Source organism: Oxyura jamaicensis, chromosome 1, assembly GCF_011077185.1.
Source record: "Oxyura jamaicensis isolate SHBP4307 breed ruddy duck chromosome 1, BPBGC_Ojam_1.0, whole genome shotgun sequence".
In the NCBI taxonomy this organism is placed as follows: Eukaryota; Metazoa; Chordata; class Aves; order Anseriformes; family Anatidae; genus Oxyura; species Oxyura jamaicensis.
The window spans coordinates 136,715,002-136,738,956 of record NC_048893.1 but is presented as its reverse complement, the minus strand read 5'-3'; the positions used below and the strand labels follow the sequence as shown (position 1 = coordinate 136,738,956).

The window sequence follows — 23,955 nt, the reverse complement described above, 5'->3', positions numbered from 1 at the left end:
GAGGAATTTCTACTTCTTGTAATACAACATACTGCATTGCTTAGTAGATCAAGGACATCTCATTTAACTTGTGTGATATTGATATCTCTCGGAATTCACACTGAATCCAGGATGAAAGGAGTTTGGCTTCAGCTTTGTTCTTTTCTGCATAATCTTGGTCACACCCCTCCCCATGTTAAGCTCCGCATTAAGAAGCGTTTAGTTTGGATGAATTTTTGTAAGTAAGTAAAAGAGAACAAAGCACAGCAGTGTTACAGTTTCTGAACTCCTAATGGACATACCCCTTGGGCTTTTTCAGATTTGTGTGGCAACCCTGCATAGGTATAATTATTTTAGAGTTGGTCATGAATTAAAGTATAATTTAGAGTTGGACACACTAAAATAATCAGATAGAATTGCATCAGTAAAATACGGACATTGGTTGGAGGGGAAGAAATAAATGTGCTGCAATACTGTTGATCCCCTTTTCTTTTTAATCCTCCCAAATTCTGAACTTTGGTCATTAGGATAGCTCCACTGAATCCCACTCTTACAGCTCTAGAAAATAATTAGGCTGAAGCCAAACCAAGCTGGTGTACCTCAAAGCGTATGTATGTGTTTCCAAGCACGAAGGCCCCACCAGTGAATCCACAGGCTTGCCTCTGTGTGGGCTCAAGCTATGAGGTTATTTTTCTGGCTATAAACACCATTTGTTTCAAAGTTGTTAATCAGGAAGGCAAATGTTCATATTCCTTTATTGTTTTAAGTGAAGCCTGTATTATATTCCACTGGGAATATGTGACAGAATTTTGAAGTTAGAAAACAGAAACTGGAGTTGGGCTTATTTAATTAAAAAGAGAGAGAAAATTGAGTTTAATTTATTTTCCTATCTTCTCCTTTCCTGATCATGATGCTTTTTGAGTGTTTGTTTTAAAAAAATCAGAACTCACTAATGTATAGTTGCTAGGTGAACCAGGTGCTGTAAGTAAGGATAAACAAAATTTTTAATCGTTGTTTGATTTTATAGATTTATGATCTGGTAAATCATTTTACATAGATGGCTCAGAGCACTGACTGACTTTGTGAGGTCTGGTCTATCCTTTTATCTTGTTCCTGCTGTTACATGCTGCGTTCATAGCAGGTTGCCAGCCCTGTGTGCAGAGTGGGGTGAGGAAGAAAGAAGACTATGGTGAAATTTAAGGAACTTAGGAGTTGAATGGCCAAAGCATTGTAGTATGGGCCAAAGTGCTTTGCATCTGAGGTACTTTTAACAGGGATGAGAGGTTTGAGTCTTGGGCTATCCTGATGACGTGAGCTTGTTTTTCTGGAAGAACCAAAATCTCATGCAAGGGAAGTAAGAGTTTTTCACCAGTACAATTTTAAAAGACTTCTGATGAGTTAAAAATAAATACTTGAGTTGTGAAGAATGATTATGCCAGCTTGAAAATAAAACTAGGTTAGGGAGGTTAATCATTCTGTGAGTCGTGGTACAGCCTTACCTGATTAATATCATGGTTGTTGATTATTACCTCTGCAATAGCCTGGCATGTCTAGGATTACATTTTTTTTTTATTTGCGTTGTTTGCTCTGAGCATTGGTGGTGATTATGTTAATCGTGTTCCTGTTGATGGATGTTATATTTTTAAACTATTTTAAATTACTGCTATTTCAATCGTTTAACTCTTTGCGTTTCTTAAGTAATGCTTTACTATGAGACAAGCTTTTTTTTTCTTTTTAATTCCTGTGTATGAAATTACTGAGAGTACATTTCTGTTTTGTTTTATTTCAGTTTCCATTGTAATGGGAATACCTACAGTGAAAAGAAAAGTCAAGTCTTACCTTACAGAAACTCTCCACTCCCTTATTGATAAGCTGTCCCCCGAAGAAAAACTGGATTGTGTTATGGTGGTCTTTATAGGAGAGGTAATCACATTAATATTTTTATATGCTTTCTAACCTGCCTTTAATCACAAGTACTATACCTTTCAGGAATTGAGGAGGATCTCATTTTTCTTTGTGATGTAGACAGATGGCTGTCTGTGTCTGTGCCTCCATCTCCTTTACATGGAAGGAGAAGTCTTGTTTCTCTGAGATAAACAATTGTGAACAGCCCAGCCTTTTCTGTTTATGAAGTGGGCACAGATTCAGTGGACTGCTTATTTTGCATGTCTTCTGATGTTGTACATCAGAACATTGAGATGTCCTAATTATCTTATTTGTTCAATATCAGCATAGTGGCTAAGGGTCTATGGTATGGTAGGGAGTTTTCTTTCACCTTTTCTTCATGCTCCTTTTTAGTTATTCCTTGGGTTGGTGCTGCAGTCGGGGAAGTTAGGTACCGATTGTTACTGATTTTATTTTTTGGACTTCCTGGACACTGAAAGTCCAGACCTTTTAGATGCACTAATTCAAACAGTTTTCAGTTGGACTGTTTGGTCAGTTTGACTCTTGATTTAGCCGAAAGCTTAAGGAAAATGATAGACTGCTTTCAGACGTAATTTTGTTGGCTGCTGAGAGTTGTGTATACTTATTTTTTCTTAAGAGTCTGACATGGAATGGGGCAATTTTTTTATATGCGTTTGACCTTCAGCCATTTAACCATGTAGTGCTCTGTTCAATCAGGGTTTTGTGAATCCCACAGAGGAAAATTTGAGTCCTCTAGATCTAACTGTGAACACCATTTTAATCTTGTGAGCCAGTGTCCTTTCAGTGATGATTAAGTGAGAAAACAGCATGCTAATACATCTAGTTCTATTAACAACAGATTTTAAATTGTTCTTTCAGAAGTTTATAAACTCTTTTTCTGTACCTTATACTGACCCTTATAGTCTGCTAATATAAATCACTCTAGTTTGTTTTTTCTGACAATGAGTCAGTCAAAAACCATCAGTCTAATAGGTACTGCTTTTCTGCAGAAAATGCTCTTAAAACATCTCTTGGTTGAGAATATCAAGTGATCAGAATTCATTTAGGAATTACTGGAGCAATGGCTTTCCTTCTCTGTACTGACTGGAATAATTTTATTGCCTTTTAATATGGGTTCTTTTCAAAGTTTAAAACTTTCAAGGTTTCAAAGTTTCATGTTATTTTGCTTAAGGTCTGAGCTGTGAAGACTGTTATCATCGGATTCTCAGTCTTCTACAAATCTTAGAGTAGGAGTGAAGAGAATCCACACCCCATCCCCAAATGCACAGGTTTCCCTTGTAACCTTACACAAACCATGTAGGTATGCTTGAGTTTTCCATAGTTCAATAATTTTTGTCCTTTGACAAAGCACAAAGGTGTTGTGAAATTTTCTTTTGGCTTGGGAATGATGCTCCAAAATGGACCTTGAGGAAACTCAGCCTTTTAAAATAGGAGCTATTGCATCTCTGAATGAGGACACTTATGTGTTTTACTCTAGAGTGGGACCCTCTGTATCTTTTGGATATGGCTGTTCGAGGGGAGCATGATGTACTTACTCCCACGTCTGCTATGGGCACAGCAAGCCATGAATGTTTGGGAAAATACGAAGAGCCTAAGTTTGGATTCTTGTCCCATTATAACCTTTCCCTAGCTTTGCATTTCTTTTTCCATCTAATTTCTCCATCTGATTTTGTCTCCCCTGCTTTACTATTCCTTTTACCATGCTTTATATTTCCTTAAGTTCAATATCTTATAGTTCGTTCTGTAATTGCTACAGGAAACTCTTTCAGGGAATACTATGATACAGTAAGTTCATTATCCTGAACTGTGCTGTGTTTTTCTCTGGGTTATACTGTATTTTTCAGCTTCCTTTTGCAAGATGGATTGTGTAGGTTTAATAAGTGTTTTCTTTGGCTACTTGAAGGAAAATCTATTCCCCTCATGGACTTCTGTTAGTTCTTAAACAAAAGGAAGGGCTTTTACTCTTAAGGGCTTTGACTGTGGGGTTTCCTCGCCTAAAATGTGTTAGACTGTTGCTAGCATTAAAGTGTGCATTAATGAAGTCTCTTTAAAAATACATTACAACTTTGATCAACTATGCCTGTATTAAAGATGATGGCAAAAGATTCTGAAAAAAATGGTATGGCCTCTGCTGAACATTTGTGCAGCTCAAGTACAGCAAGAAATGGTCATAGTATGAGGTTAGGTAATTTTACTAATAAATTTAAAACTACTATTTGTGCTTTCTATATAGCTTGTACCACCACCACCACCAACAAAAGCAATAATTACAAATTTGTTTTTACAAGAGAACTATATGAAAAGTGGTATTTTGGAAGGATTACACGAGTATTTTCTTGCTGACTCAAACTAAGAAATCGAACTGACAGTGTTTAATAAGCATTGCTGGGAGACAGTCATAACTGATAGTTCCTTTGCGCTAAGCACCCTAAAACTTCTTTAATGATTAATTTTTATCTTTTAGCAGTTCTATCTCACTTCTGTCTTACAAATTTGACTTTTCTGGAACACAAGTTGAAAATTACAGCTAATGGCCTTCTGCAAACAGCATGAACAGTGTAAACAGATAAGCTAGTAAATATAGGTGCGTTATGGTTGCTAAATAAAGAGATCTGCACATTCATTTACTGTATGGATATTTCTCAGAAATGTGATTATACACAGTAAATTTCCATACTGAAAGTTCAAAGAATTCTAAAATATCTTGGTTGATGTGATACCTAATCACCAATTTAAATAATTACTAGAATTGCTTGACAGTAAACTGTGCAATTGTCCCCGTAACTGACATATGTCTGTGTTCTCCAATTTGTTAAAATAATTTTATTGCAGAATAATTTGCAGGGATTAATTAGGATGACTAATAAATAGGCATGAATCATTATATGTCTATACTTAAAATCTTGTTATTCCCCTTGACTTTGTAGTTAGCTCAGATGCTCATCAGACAATTTGAAACAAACAATTCATCTCTCACCAACCTGGTTTGTATGAAAACCTTCTTTCTGAAGAAACTATAGGCTCTGGGTTTAAGGAACTGTGCATTCCACTTTAAAATGACTGTCCAGTTTTTTATTACTATTATTTTTTCATGGGGACTGCAAATAAGAAGGGAAACAAGGTTTTGAAATACTTTACATAATAGTGGAACAACAGACATAAATATGTATGAGAGAAATTAAAATATTTTTCTGGTATCTAAACAAGATATTTTTTCATATGAGATCTCATTTACCATGAAGAAAGTGCATCTTAGACTTGTTCTAAATATATCACAAATTATTGTCTGTCCACTTCATTAATCAGTGACTGTGCTTAGCACAGTCTTTTGTACAAACAGTAATCAATGTATATTGGAAAGACCGTAAGTCCTTGATTTGACCAAGAATATCAAAAAGGCAAATCATTTCAGAAAGAATCAGAAGACACTTAGAGCTATGCAAAAGTATTTTGCTAATATTACATACTACTGATTACATCTGATTGGGCAGTAATTGTCCAGCCATTTGCTCTTGGAGCACCAGTCCATGTGCTACGCTTTCTCACACATTGGTTATCAGATCTTATACTGTTGTTTCACGTGTAACCCTAGCATAAACACATGCATGTATGTATATGTATGTGTGTGTATATATTAAATAAATAAACTAAAGCTAAACAAGGTTGTTTTATCTAAATAATATAATCATCACCATGTAATTTTAAGGGCCTGTACAGGTGGTAACCTTTGGTTTGGATTCAAAACCAATCAAGATGACCACAGTTTCTAGTTATAATGTTAGCTCTTGTAACTAGAGGGCAGCTTGGCATACCAGTTAGAAGTTGAGATACCTATTTAAACTGCTGTTTTATTTTCAGCTTCTTTGCATCTGGAGAATATGGACTGTTGATACTGGGCACCATCACAGGATTTTACATTCCACTTTTCATGGTACTGGCTAGCAAAGTTTTATATGAGATTATATTGGTTATAATCTTTCTCAGATCTTGGAGAAGATTTTTGACAGGAGTTTGAAACCTGTCATGGACCTGAGACAAATTCAGTGTCTCAACAGAAAGATGAAATTGCGTTGTTTTTTTTTTTTTTTTTTCTCAACCTCTAGATTTGAATGACTGAAATGCTTCTCTTTATCTACAAGATACTTTTTGAGATGTTCTAGACCCACAGTAACTATCAGATGTTTCTCATAATGGAACATCACTGTTAATAGTTGTATCTATTCTCACCAGTAGCATCTAGAGCATCTATTTGTGAGATGAAAAGTAGCAGTAATAATCTTATTTCAGAAGCCTTGTAGTAGGTGACTTTGTACCTAGATGATTGACTGAATTGACACTGTATTAACAAGCAAATTTTGGACAATATTCTCAAATTTTACTACCATGGTCTGCCTTGGCCTAAAGACAATAAGGACAAATTCCTTCTGTCCTCTAAGTAAACGACACAGTTCATTGAAGTGTGCTTTTGATTGTACACAACTGCTACCTATGTTTAACTGGAAAAAATAGACCTTCTAGACCTTTTCAATGATTTACAGGCTTGCCCAAGGACATGAAAAAATTTCCCCAGGTTTTCAGGCCACATGTTCTGCTTTCTTTCAGACTCTACAAAAAAGGCTTTGTCTGTAATATACTACAAAGTTAGTTGAAAGCTATATGATGTTAACGTGATTTCCACCTAAATGTACTGTTTTGAGTTGTCCCTTGACTTTTTGTTCTGGCTGGCCTTCTTAAAATCTAAAATAGTTCTGTAGTGTGGTGCTGTGGTTCACAGCACAACACCTAGGGACTTCTGCCTTCATGACTGAGGAGGTGGCATGCAGGATACGAGGGTAGGGACAAATGGAGTGACAGAAGAATAAACTTGTACTCCTGATGTTGCTGTGAAAGGCTTTGCATTGTGAAACCCTGTCCATTAGACTTTTTTTTTTCTTTGTAGGTTGTTCTCCTTATTCCTGTGTTTAACTTGAAACTTCAAGTCAAGTGCTTCAGATCTGAAAGCAGAAACTATTCCTGAAATAATCTTTTTTCAGCTGTATTGGTTGAACTTTAACAGATACTGTTACCTTTATCCACAGGCTTTGTTTATATCGTTACACCGTTGAAACCACTGGAAACCATTGCTGCACTTTTATTCCTTACAGCTTTTTCACTGCATAAATCTTCAAAAATATATCTAAATGCTATTTTAGTGGATGATTTTTTTTCTAGGTGAATTTTAAGGTCTTGTATATAGGTAATCATGTTCATATGTGCTTTCACCATTTCAAGTCAAACACAGGTTTACTTTGCCTTTTCTGAAGGCTGTTCAGTTTTGCATTGCTTGTTATTTAAAATGCGTTGTAAAAATATTCCACCCCTATTCTATAAGGATGGTGAAAGATCAGATAAAATTGTTGAAATGCATAAGCAATTAAGTTACTTTTTTTGAGGGGGGGGGGATAGGGGGATTGTTGAATAAGTTAGGACTGATTTATAGTAGCTAATCATTTGAGAATTAAGATCTGGACAATCTGACAGACTAGATAAACCACACTGTTCAGAAGGTACTGTACAGTTGATGTCTGAATTCTTCACTGCTTTCCCTGCAGCTTCCCTTCTCGAATTTATAATATTTTGATAGTTTTAGTGCCATCTTTAGTCTATTTGCAGTTCTCTTCCTAAACCAACTCTTAATGACGACTGAAATAGAAATTTAATCCGAACAGATGTTTGGTCTGCTGAGGCAAGATCCAACAGACTCACCAAGGTTGGAAGGGACCTCTGGGGATCGTCTAGTCCAAACCCCCTGGTCAAAGCAGAGTCAACTGCAGTAAACCTGTGTGTGCATTTTGCAGAGTATTTCAATGTGCATCTTGAAAATTACAGTTTATTAAAAAAGTTAAGCTTGGTAAGCCAAGCTTCCAGAACAAGAAAATCACAGAATCGCAGAATGGTTTGAGTTGGAAGGGACCTTTAGTTCCAGCTAGTTCCAACCCTCCTTCCGTAGGCAGGGACATCTTCTACTAGATCAGGTTGCTCAATTGCAGCGCTCAATTGCTTGTACATGGTATCATAGTATTCCATCATGTTTTACCTGCTTTTTTGTGTCAATGTTGATGCATACAGTTTAATCTTGTATAGCAGCTGCTATTTTGCAGCACTTTATTTTGCCAAAGTCCAGTATTTAGCAGTTCTGCTCACTTGTGGTGGGAATGTCATGGCAACTGGGATAAGACTGGTGTTCAGTGGCAAGCTATGGAAAACTTAAATTTTAAGTAATGTCTCTTGTAAGAGTAGAGAAGCTTTTTCAGGAAGAGTGGGACAGAAAATAAAATGTGACAGGAATCCCATGCTTTACAATGGAATGTAGTTGCCTGAAATTCACTTCAATATTTTTGCTTCTTCTAGCTTTACCATGTTCATTCTGTGGTTTGATGCAAAACACCTGTGCTCTTACTCTGCCTGTGCATCAACCAAGTTCCAGTCCTGTTTGGACTCACTCTGCTTGTTGAGATTTTATATATGTGGATTTGAACTGTCTCTGTGGTGGTGCGGATGCAATCTGGATGCCTCTAAATGAAATTAAGAGGCAAAATCTGAAATGAAGACAACATTCTTCACAGAGTGCATAGCTAAATTGTGAATCTTGTTGCTACTGGATATTGTGAAATACAAGTGAGTAAATAGGTTCTGGAAGGCATTACGCAAATTCACAGAGAACAGACACAGGAGGAGTTACTGAATCTAATGATATGGATGCCACTCTGGCCTAGCAATTATAAATTGTTAATTACTGAGAACTGGGAGGTATATGTAAGGAAGGAAGATTTGTTCTGTACATACCCTGTTTGTTACTTTTTTTTTCTTTTTCTGAACATCTACTACTGGCTAAGATAGCACATAAACTTTTGGTGCAGATAGACCTTTGTTCCGTACTGCCATGGTTTTCCTTACATTTTGAGAAGCAGTTCACCTTCTGTATGCTTGAAGGTATTAAATAGATAGTTGGTTCTTAGAGCTAGAAATCTTTTTCTCTGACAGTTGGTTAGCCATTAATGAGAGCATTCTAACCTCTTGTTTTGTCTGCTAGCTAATATATTCTACTGCTTTGCTATGTGCATCCTCACCCCTAAAATCAATAAAAAAATATTGGACTTTTGTTCACTGCTGCTCTTGTTCTTTGTGCATTTGTTATGAATAACAATGTTTGTTCAGACAAACCTTAGAATAATTGCAAATTTGAAATATGGCCTCACATAAAGTAGAGAAGGTACTTTAAGCAATTGTAGAGCAGCATCTTATAAAAACAGGAAATTTGAGAAAGACACTGACTCTCTGAAACTTGTTTTCCACAGTGGACTCCAGGTTTTCTTTTAGAGATTCATTAAAGCACTGTGTGTGTCTGTCATCAAAATAGCTGATATATGAGTTAAGCAGTAGGTGTTACCAGCTCAGACTTATGAAACACCGTAGATTTCATAAGCTAAAATCTTTTTATTCAGCTGAAATTTTAGGTAGGCTCAAGGGGATACTGGTGAGGTACATGGAAAAGGGGTCTACCGTGGAATATTAAGTATACAAAATCACATCTGGCTCAGGAAGTGACCTGAACTGAAGGCAGGCAGAGCATGGATGGTAGCAGGAGGAAGTACTGTGTGTGCTTGTCCTGTTTGTACTCTTTTCTTTGAAGCCATTTTTGGCTGTTGCTGCTGGAAGCAAGATGCTGAGCTGGGTGAATCTTTGGTCTTGATCTAGTATGAATGAAAAAAGAAGGATGTCTCATGCCACATGTTCTCAGAGATCAATAATTTCTTATGACTAGGAAGAAAGAATGGGCAGGAAAGATTTGCACTGCTGATATTGAAATAACCACTCCTGTTTACACCTTTCATTACTCCCCAGAGATCTACTTAACAAGACAAACTTGTTTTTGAAGCTCTGGGATTCATTGATAAGATGCATCTTTTTGGCTGGCGGTGTTAACTCTTTGGCTGTGGACTACCACAATTTGGCATTTAATCTTTAAGGGGATTAGTTCTTTAAATGTTAATCTTTGCTTCTTTTTCTCAGGTTCTGCACTCCCAAGGATTATTTCATCTTCAACCTTAACAGTTTTATGAAGGAATATTAACACCTTCTGATTTAGTAGACAAAAGCATTCATTGTTGTTTTCTTACAGGTTGTGCTGCTTTGATTGGGATCACCGGTGACATTTCCTTTCAATAGATACAAATAGCACTGATACCATGAGCCAGGTTCTTCACAGCTGTTCCAAGGTCAAACTGGTATCTACCAGATGATCTTCAACAGAAGCCTGAAGAACAGTTACACTTTCTTTCATGGATTATTTCATTTTGATTAATCGGGATTTGTCTTGTCCTCTCCAAGGTTCTTGGAGAAGACAAGGTCTCCTTTATATTATCTGTTGTTCATACTTGTTTTCAGCAGTCTCATGTCCTGTAGGTCGATAAAGAGGACCAAAGGTCTTATTTTACCAGGCAGTAAATGCCTTCTTCCTCAAAAATGGGGAATAGATCTTGGTCAATAATAGATTTTTCCATCACTCTTCGGTTACTGGCTGAATTTATTGATAGTGCTTGGAAGATCCTTAGGCTAGAGCAATTCTCTGACTATTCCAGACATCCTGCCATTACTGGACTATGAAGTCTTCTCTGTAGTTAACTCTTCCCTTGGGTATTGCAGCAGATTGATCAAATTAATTGGACACTCTCATATTTATTTCATCAGGTTGTGTGAAATAGCTTCCGAGTGCCACCGTCCTGGCACCTGTCCACAGCTGAAGGGTGTTGGCAAAGATCCCAGTTAGCGTTAGGCTGGGTACTGAGGAGAGGTGGTTGCCTCTGGAGGTTCTGATGTGGAAGGATGGTGCGCAGCCTGCTGTCCTGAAGGGAAGAATTTGGTGTTGAAACCCTGCTTCTGAATCTCAAATGCTGCTGGTAGATAAAAATACCCTTATTTAGAAATAATGGCAGGATATCAAGTTTTTAATGCATTTGCTCATGAAAAATTGCATCAGCTATTTCAATCTCGATGTTCTTTTTCATTCTAAAAGTGGCATCTCCTTTAGCACTATGCTGGTGCAGTGTTGACTTGGAAGGAAGGTTACTACTAAACCAGCAGCAGCATTTGCTTTATCTTCTGTTTTGTGTAGTTAGACCAGACCATCTTGACTTGGTTTGACAGTAGCACGGGTTACAATACGAAATAGAAAGTCTACAGGCTACATCACTTTAACGTGAAGAATTGTGATGGCTGTTCTGACTGGGAAATAGCCAACCTTCTGTGAGAGAGAGAGAGAGAGAGAGAGAGACGAACACACACATGCGCCCCCCCTGAAGTAGGGAAAAAACCCTCTTATTCCAAACTCTCTAATCTTTCTGGATGTGGTCCATCCTGTATTAAGGATGTCAGGTTTTAAAAGCACTGCAAAACAGGACAAAGCTATGTTCACTTTAATGAGAGTTACAGTAAGGCTTTTCAAGTTACAGGCTTGTGACTAAATACATGCTTCCAGTTAGGATAAAATTCTGCATTTATTTAAATACCTGGAATACTGTATAGAGACTAGCTGTGCTTTTGGTGTTTATTCATTTAAAAAAACAAAATGAAAAACCCCACAACTTGTTTTCCTACCTAATTACATTATGGACAGTTTAACAAGTATTTGACTTATTAATACTAGACTGTGTAATTGGAATTGGGAATGTCAACTAAAAATTCAGATTGTTTCTTTTTTCCTATGTTGACTACACAACAATTTTTAATGTTTAAAAGTAAAAAAAAAAAAAAAAAAGGAAATGTTTCAGTAAAAGATAGAAATAATGATTATTGAATTATTATTACGTAGTGATTTGCAGCTATTAAATCACAACAGAAGAAGTTGACTTAGACTCCATTCTTGTAAAGAACTGTGCACGAACAATCCATATGTGTAATTAAAGACTTAGTGATATGCGAAGGTCCATATGGGTCTGTGAGTCTGCTTGGGTGCAACTCATTGCGGGACAAGTTTTAAATTGCTAACACCTTACCTGCTTATTAGGATTTCTTTCCTGTGAAGCACTAGGAATAGTGCTTACAAAGGAAACATTTATGGAAAAAAAGCATGACAAATGCTTTCAACTCGCTTCTTCATATAGTGTTTACAACCTGCTTTTGGAAGAAACCTACTGCTGTCCTTTTTGAAAATGCATGCATCACTGGCATTATGTTGGATTTTATAAAAAGTAAATCTTTAAAAATAGGAATGGAGATTTCTAAGATCAAAGGGTAAGAACCTTTATCAAACAAGATTAGTGGTTCTATAGAAATGCTTGGGAAGGATTTATTCTCGGTGTATATAATCCTTTAATGATAATCTGCATTACAAATTCATCAGAAAGATAGTATGAACTGTTCCTTTGTTTCCAGCTTTTCAAAGGCAGCTGTTTCTGCAGAATCCTCATGAGCTACCAGAATCTATGATGCTTTACAGACTGTAACTTTTCTTTTTAAAACTGAAAAATAATATGTCAAATTATTAGATTAGTAAGTACAGCAAAGAGTAGTTTTTCTTAGTCTAGTTTATGAATTCAAAACCTCACCCTTTCTGCATGTGTACAGCCAAGTTAGTAGGTTGCATAATAGGCCAGTTCTGGCAAGTTAGGTGATCTATACTCTTCCTGAATGTGAGAATTAATTTTTTAACAAACAAGTAAATTTTAGAATCTTTCCATCTTAAGAACCAGGTGATTTATCAAATTAATAGTCCCTCAAGTTTAGTCTCTGATGCAAAAAAGCAATCCTGGTTAGGAAAACAGCATGTTCGTTGTTGTCTGAGGTTGGGACATCCATGCTTTAAGTGCAAAGTTTAGGAGATGTATGTATGAAAGAGGTGTGTGTTTAATGCCCTGTTCTTCAGAAGTCTTTCCTTGATAATGTCTTGGTATAATGTAATATTGTTAACAATAATATGTTCTTCCTACGCAAACACTGGGTGATCATTTTGTCATTAAGATTATGAACTGCAAGAACATGCCAGTTTTGCATTAGGACCGTCTATTAAAAGCAGATATAAAGCAAATGTTATTTCTCTGTGTTTACATAAAGGAATCATTTCTTCTTCTGTTAGTCAAAGGACACAGTTACCTGAGTGATGTGTCCTTACACACTGAAATTGGTTTTCAAGTACCTCACCAGTTTTTGTTACTGGGTTCTTTTAAAGTATAGCTGCAAAACAGTTAAGTATTTCATTTGATAGTGTGTTTTTGTTTTCCAGACTGATCTTGATTATGTTAACAATGTTGTTGCAAGCCTGGAAAAAGAGTAAGTAGCAGTTTTAAATAACATTGTGATAAGTAATAAAAAGTATTATGGAAATATAAGTTCATGCATTTTTGTATTTTGGGGGGGGTTGTACTTTCGAACCATAAGGTATTAGATGACAAATTAAGGGCAGTAATTCAGTCAGTGAAATTATAAAATAATAAATGGAATTAAGTTGATTTTGTGCACCATAAATAGATTTTTAGTTGCCTTAAAATGAATGGGAATTTGTGACATTTCTGTCAGTGTCTTGTACTCCATACATTTAAAGAGAACTGTAGGGAAAAAAAAAAAAAAAAAAGAAACAGTGTTTAGAATCTAGTTAGAATTCCACTTATTGGGCAAAAGACAAGGAGGCTATGCTTTTCTGAAGAAAATATTAGGGAAAACAATATCTTCTTATATAGAAATTTTACTTTACATCCCTTATTTGAGTAAATCATTGCTATAACCAGGCATAGTAACTATACCAACAGAAAGCTAGCAGGAAGTCTACAGAACTCAAAATATCTCATATGACTTTATGATGTTTCTATTGGCAGATTTTCTACAGAGATCAATTCTGGCTTGGTGGAAGTCATAGCCCCTCCTGCGTCTTACTATCCTGACTTGTCAAACTTGAAAGAGACATTTGGAGACTCAAAAGAGAGAGTGAGGTTAGTTTGTTCCTCCAAATCCTTTCCCATCTCCTCCCACATTCACACTTTTCTTGTTTATAAAATGACAAGTGGGATGTGAATTCTTTAAATGTTTTCTTACTGTAATTCTTGAAAGCGTGGGGAAGTTAAATCAGCACTGAGTCCTTTTCAGTCTTATCTGCATGCTGTTCTGTGCATGGTCAGAGCCTAATGCTGAGCTTGGTTGAACTCATTTAATGTTAGATTCTGGGAGGCAAACAGGAACTTTTGTTGGTGTATTTTTTTTCACTGTTTTTCTTTCTGAAATATGGTGTAATTCCTGCTGAATTACTATTTAAAATGCACGTGTTTTTAGTGAAATGCCAGGTAGTTTTCACAAAATCAGAATCAAAATAAACCATTTTTTGTCTGTATTAAAGCATAAAGTGAAAGCTTTGTACCTTTTTTTTCAAACAGAAGATTTCCTGAGGGAACAATGCCAAAAGCAGTTGTCCTAACATTTCACCGATAAGCGTCATTTTTCATAGTGAGATTTACTTTGAATTACCAGTGTGTATTGAAATAACTTTTTTTATTATCCTTAAGTTTTTAATTGAATTTCAGATGGAGAACAAAGCAAAACTTGGATTACTGTTTTCTTATGATGTATGCCCAGAAGAAGGGAGTTTATTACATTCAGGTAAATTTCTGTTCTTTGTTTTCAAATGAGTCTGAATAAATTTTCAAATGAGTCTCCAGAAATCATGCTGCTGGGTATACCAGAAGGACCTACACAGAGCAGAGATAACATGGTTCCGTACTTGGAGGGCACTAAGTATGGGTGTAACTATCTCTGAAGTAGAAAGTTGTTTGTCATATATGATTGATTTTATCTTAAGAAGCTTAGCAAAAAAGGTGAAGAAATGTAGACAGCTTAACTACTGTTTTCTCCATTGTCCCTCAACTGAGGTACAGCTGAGTCTCCTAAGCAGAAAACACCAGCATAGTTTTGAGTAGAAATTGAGCTAAAATCTATTTTTCTTTCTCTTGAAAGCAGGTTCAGTGTCACTTTGATTCATTGGTGTATAGATACATTTTGAATGTGTTGCTGGACTTTTTTTTTTTTTTCAATTTTTAAAAGAGGTTCTCAAGAACACAGTTAAGCAATTAAGATTAAGTTTAATTTAGTTCAAAATTGTTCCTGTCATGCCTTCCTGCTTTGAAGTAGAAGCCTTACTTATAGGTATGGCAGATCTAGTGGGTAGCTGTGCTAATGATCTTTATTTAGATTTTGGGACTGTATCCTCTGGGTGTAATGCCCCACTCACATAGTTTTTACAAAGCAAGCTATGCTGTCTGCTCTTTGAAAGCTGTTGGAGACTCATTCTTCCTGGAAGCTGTGCAGCCAGTGACATATTGACAGCCTGTTTGAAACTAGGCAGTCACACAAATGTTAGTGCCAGCACAAGGGGGAGAGCATGAATGTTCTAGGAGATGGGACAGGAGGAGCAGCATCCTTAAAGTAGCAGCCTTCACTTAGTGTGAATTCAAAGGTTTGTAGCACAGTGTCTTGGGAATTGCACTGTCTGGACTAGATTGGGCTAAGCACCTGTTCTTCAGTTTGGCAGCTAAAATAGAAAATGGGGAAATGAATCCTGGCTCTGTAGATAACGTGTCTCTTAGCTTTTAAGAGGAGAAATTATTTTAGTACTAGTAGGAAACTGAGTCACGTTTTCATACAAATAGTACAGAAGTTCTAGTTTTTCTCCACATAATGTCCTGATGATGTCACTTAGTCTAAAATTATTTCATGGATAAGTCTTCTTTGAATAAAGAAGCTAGAAAAGCAATGTGATTTTACTTCCTAGTTTACATCTCCATGATGTTGAGATATATTCATGGATTCTTATTACAGTAAGATTCTGGATTAATTCTCCACAAACAGACAAACTGTGATTCCTATGGTAGTTATTCTTGTCTGTAGAGTCTAGGCTTTATAGCAGTGCTCGCACTAGAAATACATGGATAGGGGTTAGCAATATATTATAAATCAGTATTTCCTACTAGTACTTTTCCTATTGCTTTGGTGTTATTTTATTTATAGTGATATCATTGCTGCCTTTCTCTAGCTTGAAGATGACATCGTTGTCAAGCAGAATTATTTCAGCACAATAAAAAATTTTGCGCTTCAGCTTGCTTCTGAAGATTGGATGATTCTAGAATTTTCTCAGCTGGGTTTCATTGGTAAGAAAATGTTCATTTCAATAGTTTGAAAGAACACATTTATCCTTAAATGCTGTGATTAATAGTGATCTGACTTCAAAGCTATCTTCTTTGTACTGGAAATAGACCAAGAATTAGAAATTCATTGGCTTTTTTAGGAACACTGTGGTTTAACTCGTGTTTGCTTTTGTTAGGTTTTTCATCTATTTTTGTATGGCAGTTATATTCAAACTGTTGGAAATGAAGACATTTTTATAACCAAAAGTTGGTTTATTTATAAAAATATTAACAGTTCAACTGCAAGGAATTACTTATTTTAAATTTGACTGCAGCCAAAATAGAAATATCATTAAAACGAAATGACTGTGAAATAAAAAGAAAGAAGCATAAAAACTAACTCCACCTAAAACTGTCTCGTTGGTGTTTATGACACGAGTTCCAAAAAGAACCAACAGACATCAGTTTGGTGCTAAGCCTGTTTTATCTTCATCATTATGCTCCATCCAGGAGAAGTTATCACACTCCTCTCCTTAGAATTAGGTAGAGCCTGTCATTTGCAATCAACAACAGTGAGAGAAGCTAACACAGAAGCTAACAAGCTAATTACCAGGGGGCTGATGAAATTACTTTATGAGTATTTGTTCTGTCTTACACTCACATGTTTTTACAGAGAGATACTATTCTTAACAGAAAAAAATGAGAGAAGTTTTGAAGGGATTTTACAAATTGAAAGGGTATTTCGTTATTGCAGTGATGTGTCATGAACTAATGAAAAGCACCAAGGTGGAGATATGTGAGGAAAAAACGAACTAAATCAGGCTGCGGAGATTCCTATACTATCCTTTTTAGAGCTCAGCATCAGATATGTTGCTGAGGCAATAGTTTCCTGATATTCAGCATTTCAGAGACTGATAGATTTGAAAGAAAACCAGCAGCCATCTCCTAAAATACTGCTAGGTTACAAAATTGTGCTTTGTATGTTTGCCTGCCAGTCTCATCTGTGCTGAAGAGCAAGAGAGGAAATGGGCAGAGGGAGGTCTCCTAATCTCATGTCTGGCTACCCACATAACCAGTCTGCTTGGTTGCCTTGGGCTACCAGCAGAGAACGATTTCAGCGGCAACATATGTGACTGGTATCTTTGCCTCAGAGTTGGAGAGAGAAACAGGAAACGGAGCTGCCTATCATGGAGAAATAAGCATTTAAATAATTTACTGAAGCTTTGGCCTTCAATAGACTTGTCTTTTTTGCTAGGGGACCAACTTGCAACCCTTGGCTCTCTGTGGTTCTTGTGGCTGGAGAAATTGCTTGAATAATGGCATGTGATTAAACTTTATTTCTACTTTTTAAATCATGGACTTAGATGGGGTTAGAGTCTTAACTCCTGTCCTAATTGCACTTTGAATGTAAATTCTGCGTGAAGTTTCTAGGCTGTAGAAGCAACTTACCTTCATCCTGCATTTGCTTAATTAGCGCAGTACAGATGGAATAATAGATGCAACTTGCATTTCTGTACTACTGAGATATCAAAATGGGCATAACACCAACAGTTTAGGGCAAGCACTGTCTAGCGCCTGCAAATATATTTCGGAGAACTTATTTTTGTATTTCGCCTTTCACATCCCTATGTTCTCAGCCATGCTATAAAGGGGACAGAGTCTAAGCCAGAAGGGTTAGTTAGATGGTTCTTTTTAATACTGAGATTCATCTTAATCATATGCAAAGCTCTATAAAAATATTTGAAATTGTGTTGTTGTTGTTCCTGTATTGTCTACATGCTGATTGTTTGCAGTGTAGGCTCTAAAGATAGTTGTAATTGCATGTATTTGTTACCTCCTTTGGCTGGGCATCCCCATTATGGTCCTTGTATCATATTTGCTTGCCTGCTATCTAATTAGATACTATCAGTAGATTTTCATTTAGCTACAGTTGCACATCTTAATGTTGTTTTTTACCTAGAAAGTTATTCTTTTTCTACTGAATTTATCTTCTTATCCTGTTTTTAAGTTTTGAGAGAGGGATTAGCATTCATGAAAGGGATTAATAGTTCTGGCTTGGAGACACATTGGTGTACTGTAACTATATCCTGCCCAGAAGTTTTATGCAAGTAATATAGATTTGTCTCATCTCTACTATCCCTTTATGGATCTTGATGCAGGTTGATACGATGATAATTAGGTAGTGCAGATAGCAAGGGAGAAGAGCAAAAGTAGTTGCTTGTAATTTGGGATGATTTTTACGTGCAGGTATCTGAGAGAGAAAGCAGAGTGCTGAATTGCTAGTGATTCAGAAGTAGTAACTTGAAAAGAGGTACGACTGATTCATCGTAAGCTACTGCAAGCCTTGATCAGCTTGCAAATTCTGCTAGGAAAGTGTTTTTTGTCATAGTGTATTTCTGAACTGAAAATCTAGCTTACGCAAGTAGTACATGAGGAAGTGGCAAATGCAACTGTTTAGGCTGACAGCAGAATTACAGAATTCTGTCACCTCTGCCATAGAGTAGAAGTTGCTTTCTTTGATTTTTTTTTATTATTTTTTTTTAGATTTTATTTTTTGATACTGAAAGCATAACCCTAAGTGCTGTCAAGTGTCTAATAAATAATGTGTGAGATGTATGCTGCTTCCCTGAGAAGCTCTGTGGAAGGAGGTTTATCTTTTGGATTCTGGGCTGTGCTGCAGTCCCTGGCATAACACTGTAAAGTCCTGCCAGACTTTTATAGAAACAGCAATTTGTCTTCCAGCTGCTTGTGAGCTGAAGTGTTTTCCTGGGGATCTGCAATACCTTGTCCTGTTGCTATAATGTCAACTGTCAATTTTTTAATGGAGTAGTCAGAGATCAGCTTCTTGGTTGAATTTTGCAGTTCCTTTGGATCTTACTTTACCCTGAGGTTTTAAGGCCTGTTTTTCTGATTTTTTTAAATTGTTCTGATTACAGTTTTGCTCAAGTTGTCCATGTAAGTGGAAGTCTGAGAAAGAATATATCAAGTCAAATATTTGAGATATAAATAACTCTAAAGACATTCTGGTTCTAATGCCAGTAATTTGCATATCATAAACAGGGAAAGCATTGAAAGGCTGGAACTGTAGTTAGAAAAGATGTGCTCGCAGGTATAAAGTTATCATTGTTATAGACTGAATACATGCATCATAGTGCTTATACAGAAGAATGCAAATGAATAAATGCAAATGAATCTTTGCAGTTCAGAGAACCGTAGAAAAATTTATTGTTTTTTTATTATTATTATTATTTTTCATGTGTCTTAAACTTGCCAATAGAATGCTGTGAGAAGGTCAGAACAGTTCACCAGGGATAGCATTTAAATGCACTGAAAATGAGATGGAAGCCTTGGCAGGGCACAATAAATAGCAAATAAAAATAAAAATAAAAATGTTCCACAATATTTTTTTTTCAGTCCTGGCTCACTCACTTTTGTCTATGTAAATAAAACAAAAGTGAGACGAAAAGAGAGTTTTTTCCACATCTTTTAAACCTCTAGGGATTTATGGAGCATTATCTTACCTTTGAGTCTAATTCTTTTGTGTTTTGAAGTTTCCTTCCAAGTGTAGCTTGTGTGCACCCAGAATCTGAAACCTCTGAAGTTTTGTCAGCACTGTCTCCCTGATGCCTGTCTGTTCCCAAGTCTGTAACAAGTGCATGAGCGTTGTGCAAGGCTAGCCATTGCTTCACTTCTTTCATTTCCTCTTTGGTTTGAGGCAGTACATGTCAGCTCTTGTTTTTGCTTAGGTCTCTGGCTTAATGATTTTTGACTGCATATTAGGGATGGCCAATGGGCAACCTGCAGGCTGGATTTGGGTGGCATCTGAATGACTTGATGGCTCCCAGCTCTGTGGGAGGTCACAGGACTGTGAGGCTCAGGCAAATGCTGCTGCTTGTTCTCAGGCCATGGCTATGCCCCAGGGGAGCCAGACTGTTGCCGACGCGCTCACTAAAGAGAGGCTAGGCAAGGGCTTGGCTGGTTTGGATTCAGGGCGGCTGGGCTGTTGGATCTGTGGAGCAGAAGTGCTGGGCTGCTTACATCCCAAAGAATAGCTGTGGATGGTCAGGGGTCCAGAGCTTTGAAGAACTATTTTGCTGCAGGCTTCCCTGCCAGAGGCCTGTTCTTTTAGGTTTTAAGTGGCATGGTCTGTGAGTGTCTTTTCACCACAGATGGCAACTGAAGACTACAATCTTTGTACTCTTCAGAAGATAAGCTAATCAAAGGAAGAAGTGGGCTATGCTGTGCCCTTGCGTAGAGGAAGAAAAGGATTCCAGAGCAGCATGAGTAGATATAGCTCCTGGAGGAGGATAAACTGTTTCTTCAGTCAGTCAGCTTCCACTGGGATTGGAACAATAGTGTGAGGATGTTTTTGTCTTCTGGTCGTGTGGTACTGTGCATCTCTGTCACCACATGGAAAGGTCCGTTTCCTGTGGAAGCAGGTGTGACTGACAGACTGCCTCGACAGGTGTCATCCAGAAATGATGGTTTCGGTCCCATAAACACTTGATGAGCCCCTTCATTTTTCAGCTGATCTTTGATTAGGGTTTCTTGTATTTTTCCCTTCTCCTGTGCTGTGTTGTTGAAAGCAGTAGGCAGAGATGAATCATCAGGAAAATTGGGAGCCCGTTTAGCTGGAAGTGTGACAAGCTGAAAGAGCTGTTATTCCACATGAATATTTTACACAATATTGTACAAATTGTTTGATTGTTTCCTACACATTTTTAAATATTTACTTCTACAAATAATGTTAAACAATATGACAACAATATAAGTATGCAAATAGTAACAACATACTAATAAAAACCATGACATCTTTCTTATGTCTTTAAACAAGAAAGCTCTGCAGTAGTCCTTTGTTTAGTGGGAGTTGTCCCTTGTTTAGTGAGAGCCTCAACTTAGTCACACACAGTATTTTCAAGTGGAGATGTCTATTTGAGGACCTCATTGCAGCAGGCACTAACAAGTAATGTCAATGTTTTTGCTGTACAAAAAAAGAAAATTCAAGGTTTGTGTAAGGGACAACTTCCTGATTTAGCAATGTCAGGTCAGTTAATATATGTTACCACACTTCCTTCTCCACCCAACTGCATGAATGGTCTCCTTTATGATCATAACATCACTCCAAAGGATGAAATAATTGGGGCTTATATCAGATGCTGCTTCCATATTGTACTGTGTCATGATATAGTGTTTTTTTATTATTATCATTTTTGAAAAAGATATAAATTTAGTGGTTGGTAGTCCATCTCTGCTTTTTGTACCTTCAAAAGCTGAACTTGTGTGACTGAACAGATAACACTTGCAACAGCTCTATGTCCCAGATGCTTGAAATTTACAATATGGAAAATAATAGACACACATCCATAACTCTTCTTCCTCTATTTTTGCAGACTCAAAATATCTGTTCTTAACGAGACTGTGTTGTAGTACACACTGAATATTTTAGTGGCATCCAGATACATTGCAGTGAGTTCTTGTTTGAATAGTTGTTCTGTTTTATTTAGTTTTGCATAGCTGACAGCTATGAAAGCAAGAACAGCCTGGGAGCAATACAGAGAAAATGTCCGAGCAGCAAGGGATCAGGTTAGGAAAGCTAAAGCTCTGCTATAATTAAAACTGGCTATGGACATCAAGGGCAACAAGACTTCCGTAAGTACATCAGTGATAAAACAAAGACTAGAGAAAATCTGTGCTCTCTCCAGAAGGAAATGAGAGACCTGGTTACCTGGGATATGGAAAAGGCTGAGGTACTCAACAACTTTTTTTCCTCAGTCTTCATTGGCAAGTGGTCTAGCCACACTGCCCAAGTTACAGAAGGCAAAGGCCTTCTGTAGGGAGAATGTAAGGACTGGGAGAATGTAGGATTGTCTCCTACCCTCTGTAGGAGACGATTGGGTCTGAGACCATCAAAGGAACCTGAAGGTGCACAAATTCATGGGCCCTGAGGAAGCTGGTGGATGAAGTTGCTAAGCCACTGTCCATCCTAATTGAGAAATCATGGCAGTCTGGTGAAGTTCCCACTGACTGGAAGAGGGGAAACAACCCCCATTTTTAAAGAAGGAAAAAAGGAAGACCTGAGGAACTACAAGCCAGTCAGTCTCACCTCTGTGCCTGGCAAGATCATGGAGCAGATCCTCCTAGCATCTATGCTAAAGCACATGGAAAATAAGAAGGTGATTGGTGACAGCCAGCATGGCTTCACTAAAGGCAAGTTATGCTTGAGAAATTTGGCCTTCTACAATGGGGTTACAATATTACTGGATAAGTTAAGAGCAACTGACATCATCTACTGGACTTGTGCAAAGCATTTGTCCCCCATAATATTCCTTGTCTCTAAATTGGAGTGACATGGCTGTGACAGATTGACCACTGAGTGGATAAGGAATTGGCTGGATGATCACTTTCACGGAACTGTAGTCAATGGTTCAATGTTCAGGTGGAGACCAGTTGACAAGTGGTGTTGCTCAGGGAGGGGTTGGTATTGGAACCAGCGCTATTTGGCATCCTTATTGGTGACATGGACAGTGGGATTGAGTGCACCCTCAGCAAGTTTGCTGATGACACCAAGATGTGATGGTGCAGTTGACATGCTGGAGGGAAGGAATGACATCCAGAGGGACCTGGACAGGCTTGAGAGGTGGGCACATGCAAACCTTGTGCAGTTCAACAAGGCCAAGTGCAAGGTCCTGCACCTGGATCACGGCAATCTCAAGCATAAATACAGGCCAAGCAGATAATAAATTGTGAGCAGCCGTGAGGAGAAGGACTTGGGAGTACTGAGGGATGAAAAAAAAAAAAAAATGACATGAGCTAGCAATGTGCACTTGTAGCCCAGAAAGCTAACAATGAGGGAGATGATTCTCCCCCTCTGCTCTTCTCTCAGACCCCACCTGGAGTGCTATGTTCAGCTCTAGGGCCCCCAGCATAGCAAGGGCATGGAACAATTAAGAGCAGGTCCAGAGGAGGGCCACGAGGATAATGAGGGCCTGGAGCACCTCTCCTATGAAGACAGGCTGAGCGAGCTGGGGTTGTTCACCCTGGAGAAGAGAAGCCTCTGGGGAGACCTTAAAGGGACCTAAAAGTACCTAAAGGGGGCCTACAGAAAAGCTGGGGAGGGACTCTTTGTCAGGGAGTGTGGTTACAGGACAAAGGGCAATGGATTTAAACTAAAAGAGGGTAGATTTTGACTAGATATTCAGAAGAAATTTTTCACTCAGAGGGTGGTGAGGCCCTGGCACAGGTTGCTCAGAGAAGCTGTGGATGCCCCATCCCTGGAGGTGTTCAAGTCCAAGCTGGACGGGGTTTTGAGCAACCTGGTCTAGTGGGAGGTGTCCCTGCCCATGGTTGGGGGGATGGAACTAGATGATCTTTATGGGCCCTTCCAACTGAAACCATTCTGTGATTCTCTGAAAAGTATAATGTTTTTAATAACATTGAGATTTCAAGTTGTTCATCACTAATACACTGTGCACATACTTAGGCACATACTTATCCATTATCTCAGTGATTTCAAAATACAATGTTATCTTTAAAATAACTCCAGTTATTCTTAACGTCATTGCAGGTAAAATGTTCCAGTCTCCAGATATCACTCTTATTGTAGAGTTCATATTTATGTTTTACAAGGAGAAACCCATTGATTGGCTTCTGGACCATATCCTCTGGGTGAAAGTGTGCAACCCTGAGAAAGATGCCGTAAGTTTGATTTATTAAGAAGCTTCTAAAATGTTTTTGTGTTAGTGAACTAGTTGAGTTTGGTAAATTGTAGACTAGCATACTGTGTATCCTGAAAGAATCTCTCTTCCTACCAAGAATTTAATCTCAAATAAACCTGCAGAGACAGTTTTTAGAAGCATTATAATTGTTGTTTCCAATTTCAGAGATGGATGCGGTAGCTGGTGAAAGA

General features: G+C 37.6%; 1 protein-coding gene across 3 annotated transcripts in view; it reads left to right on the top strand.

Moving 5' to 3' along the window:
* Positions 1-23,955, top strand: part of MGAT4A (alpha-1,3-mannosyl-glycoprotein 4-beta-N-acetylglucosaminyltransferase A) — a 73,533-nt gene that overhangs the window by 30,506 nt on the left and 19,072 nt on the right. For all 3 annotated transcript variants that reach the window (XR_004747645.1, XM_035315649.1, XM_035315641.1), the window contains exons 5-10: positions 1,769-1,902; positions 13,166-13,212; positions 13,755-13,868; positions 14,454-14,529; positions 15,959-16,073; positions 23,614-23,744. Coding sequence is in view for 2 of the 3 variants with exons in the window: in XM_035315649.1 (XP_035171540.1) it covers positions 1,769-1,902; positions 13,166-13,212; positions 13,755-13,868; positions 14,454-14,529; positions 15,959-16,073; positions 23,614-23,744 (617 nt within the window). In the remaining variant the exon portion in view is untranslated. The remainder of the gene's footprint in view (positions 1-1,768; positions 1,903-13,165; positions 13,213-13,754; positions 13,869-14,453; positions 14,530-15,958; positions 16,074-23,613; positions 23,745-23,955) is intronic.